The sequence below is a fragment of the Triticum dicoccoides genome, chromosome 6B (genome assembly GCF_002162155.2).
Source record: "Triticum dicoccoides isolate Atlit2015 ecotype Zavitan chromosome 6B, WEW_v2.0, whole genome shotgun sequence".
In the NCBI taxonomy this organism is placed as follows: Eukaryota; Viridiplantae; Streptophyta; class Magnoliopsida; order Poales; family Poaceae; genus Triticum; species Triticum dicoccoides.
The window spans coordinates 159,453,009-159,455,976 of NC_041391.1; the positions used below are offsets into that span (position 1 = coordinate 159,453,009).

Consider the following 2,968-nt stretch of genomic DNA (forward strand, 5'->3'; position numbering starts at 1 on the left):
GGAAGCGGCGGTGGCTAGGGTTTAGAATCGACTTGCGATAGATACCATGTTACAAAGGAGAGAGGGACATTGTGGAAGGGAGAGAGTATATAAAACATACCACTCGGGTCTTTGGGTGTGTAGATGTGAATGCCCCTCATATTTGTTTGAGTGACATGAAAGACATCAACACCAGACAAAACGATTTACAATAATGAAGATAAAAATTGAAATGTCGCACAAATTATCAAAATGTGACCAGACAAGTGGCACCCGTGCTAAATATGTATACACAAAAACTTGATTTGTAAATCAGTACAAAAATGATCAAAGTTGCGCGTGTGTACCGAACGATTTCATTACCCGTCATGTTCTGGCAAGGAATATGTTGCTCTGGTCTTTAGAAAACATGGACACAACCGTTCACACGTACTTTGACAACTCGCGATTGCGTAGTTTCACATGACCTTTGCGGCTTGTTTTCCTGTTACTAGATTTGCTTCTCCGTTCAAGTTTCTTTGCAGGTGTCGCCGCCTACGAGTATGTTCTGCCTGAATGGCAGTGCTATTGTGCTAAGCAGGGAATGCCAGTTTAAAGGTTTGCGTGTCATGAAAAACAACGCGTGCCTTGGTTCTAAAAAAATACCCCCTCTGTAAAAAAATATAAGATCTTTTAGATCACTACTTTGGGAGTACAAGATAAAAAATAACAGAGCATCATTCATACTGAATATCAACTGTTTTAAACATATAAGCAGCTGCTGCACGACCACAGCAGTCCTGCTTACTTTATCCGTCTCATTGTCGAAAATAACTAAATGAGCTGTTCCAACAAATTGGTAGCCCAGACACATTTTTGCGGAAAAGCAATAGCACTGACGTAGTAGCAACCAACTGGGTCTTCGAGAAAGACGAGTCCTTCCAACCACATCAAGATTCATCTTCAACTCGACCTTAAGAGCGGAAGTGAATATCGGGAGTAGCGGTCGCCGTCTCTGCTATCATCTTCTTCCTCAACAAATCAGCATCCTCTCTGGTCCGTGGATAACTAGAAGGACGAAACCCCAGATGAGGAAACTTTTCGATACACCATTGACACACCTTCCTGTCGTGCAGGAATACCTCCCTGATGTTCGCCGCAGCTTGAATGACACGTCTGACGTATCCTGTGAAATTGCCATCGGACTGGAAACCGTGGATAATTAGCCTCCCCAGATTCTTGTGCCTAAAATGAGGATCGGATGGCCCCCACTTCACATCCATTTTCTTGGAGAAACTCTTTTGCGACTCCGACCGACACTTATGATCCCATACCGTGATGCAAAGCTCCTCTAAGTATGGTGCGGCTTCAAGAAGGAACATTGTCCAGGAGATATCACATTCTTCAGGAAGATGATCCAGATTCACAAACCGAAGTTTGGCAAGCACGGGAGGAAGCACTCTTGTGCATTCTGGTCGAAGCCAAATCTGTGATAGATAAAACAAATTAAGTAAATAACGCGTGCATAAATTGCATCATCAAGTGATGCATAAGTTAATTACTACTACCCTGAGATAAAAACATCATACAGTTAAATGGGAATGGGACAGAGATGATTAGAGCGAGTACCTTTTCACTACGAAACTCCAGGTACAAATCGCTTACAGTGGGGGCATTCGCAAGCAGCTGGCTTAGGTTGATGGTCTTGCCCGAAATGTTCGCATTAGCAAGGCTAAGCTTCGAAAGCTGAGGCACAAAACCAAGAACCAAGGGGTTCTCATCACAGGGCCAATTCCTGTAGCTCATCCGCTGGAGCTTTGGCAGACAGTCAAGCACCACCGTTTTAAACTCCCCGTAGGTGATAGCAAACTCGACGAGCCGAGCGTGTTCCACATGGAGCACCGAGCGGAACCCCGCGTCGCACTCGCGGAAAGACAGGGACTCTAGCCGCCTGCAATGGCGGAGGATGCTGGGTATGTCCGATTCACCGAACCTCATGTTCCGCAGATGCAGCTGCGTGAGACCAGCAAATGCGTCCGGACAATCGCGGACAAAATCGTTGAACTGCTTGGCGAAGAGCAGGCGATGGCCGTCGGTGCAATGGTCGGTGTCCCTCAGTGTCATGATTTCGAACTCGGCCGCCTCCAGTTTCTGGGTCGCCATGGCGAGGCCGACGGATCTACCGATGGCGAGGCAGCGGGAGGGAACCAGGAAGAACTTGAGCTTCAGCTTGCGGACGGTGATCTGTGGAGACCTCGTGCTGAGGATCTTCTCCGTCATATCAGCCACAACACCATCCATTTGAATCAAATCACGATTGCTGAGATCAATTATGATCTGCGAGAGCATAGTCGGCAGCTTCTGCATTTGCTTCGAAAGGATGCAGGTTCTTACAGCATCAAGCGTACCCACCCTCTCAAGGATGTTGACCAGCAAATCATTGGGCAGCTCGCTTAGCCTGTCCTCCCCGTTACCAGCTGCTGTCTTTGACTGTGTTTCGACCGTCTCAAGGCCTTTGAGAAGCACATCGCTGGGCAGCTCGCTTAGCCTGTCCTCCCCAGTACCAGCTGCTTTCTTCGACTGCATTTAGGGGGTGGCAGATTAGTCATAGGTGTAGATCAATAAATTGTAATACCTCCGTTCGGAATTAACTAGGGCTGAAATGAGTGTATCTACACACTGAAACGCATCTAGATACACTAATTTTAGTGAATTCCAAACGGAGGGGGTAACAATAATAATAAAGCAAAAAAAAAAATGACTTACATCACGGCTGCGGCGGCGACCTCTATTGAGCTTCATGGCGATCCGATCTCAAAAAAGAACTAAGTACACAACTTACAACGACAAACAAAACGTGAACAAAAAATATTCCTGAAATGACGCTCCTTCGGTGTGCGACAATCGTGGACAACCGGGCTGAGCGCTTATTATAGCCTCATCCGGATCCGATTCAGGCTGCTGTACAATTTGTAAATCCACGGATTGTTACTGCTGTTTGACGAGAGGC

General features: G+C 46.6%; 1 protein-coding gene across 1 annotated transcript; it reads right to left on the minus strand.

Moving 5' to 3' along the window:
• Nucleotides 1-932: 932 nt before the first annotated feature.
• LOC119320960 lies at nt 933-2,544 on the minus strand. The gene is made up of 2 exons (XM_037594851.1): nt 1,588-2,544; nt 933-1,445 (listed from the first exon to the last, which is right to left on the minus strand). Exons 1-2 carry the CDS (start codon nt 2,542-2,544, stop codon nt 933-935), a joined length of 1,470 nt encoding a protein of 489 aa, XP_037450748.1.
• Nucleotides 2,545-2,968: the final 424 nt, after the last annotated feature.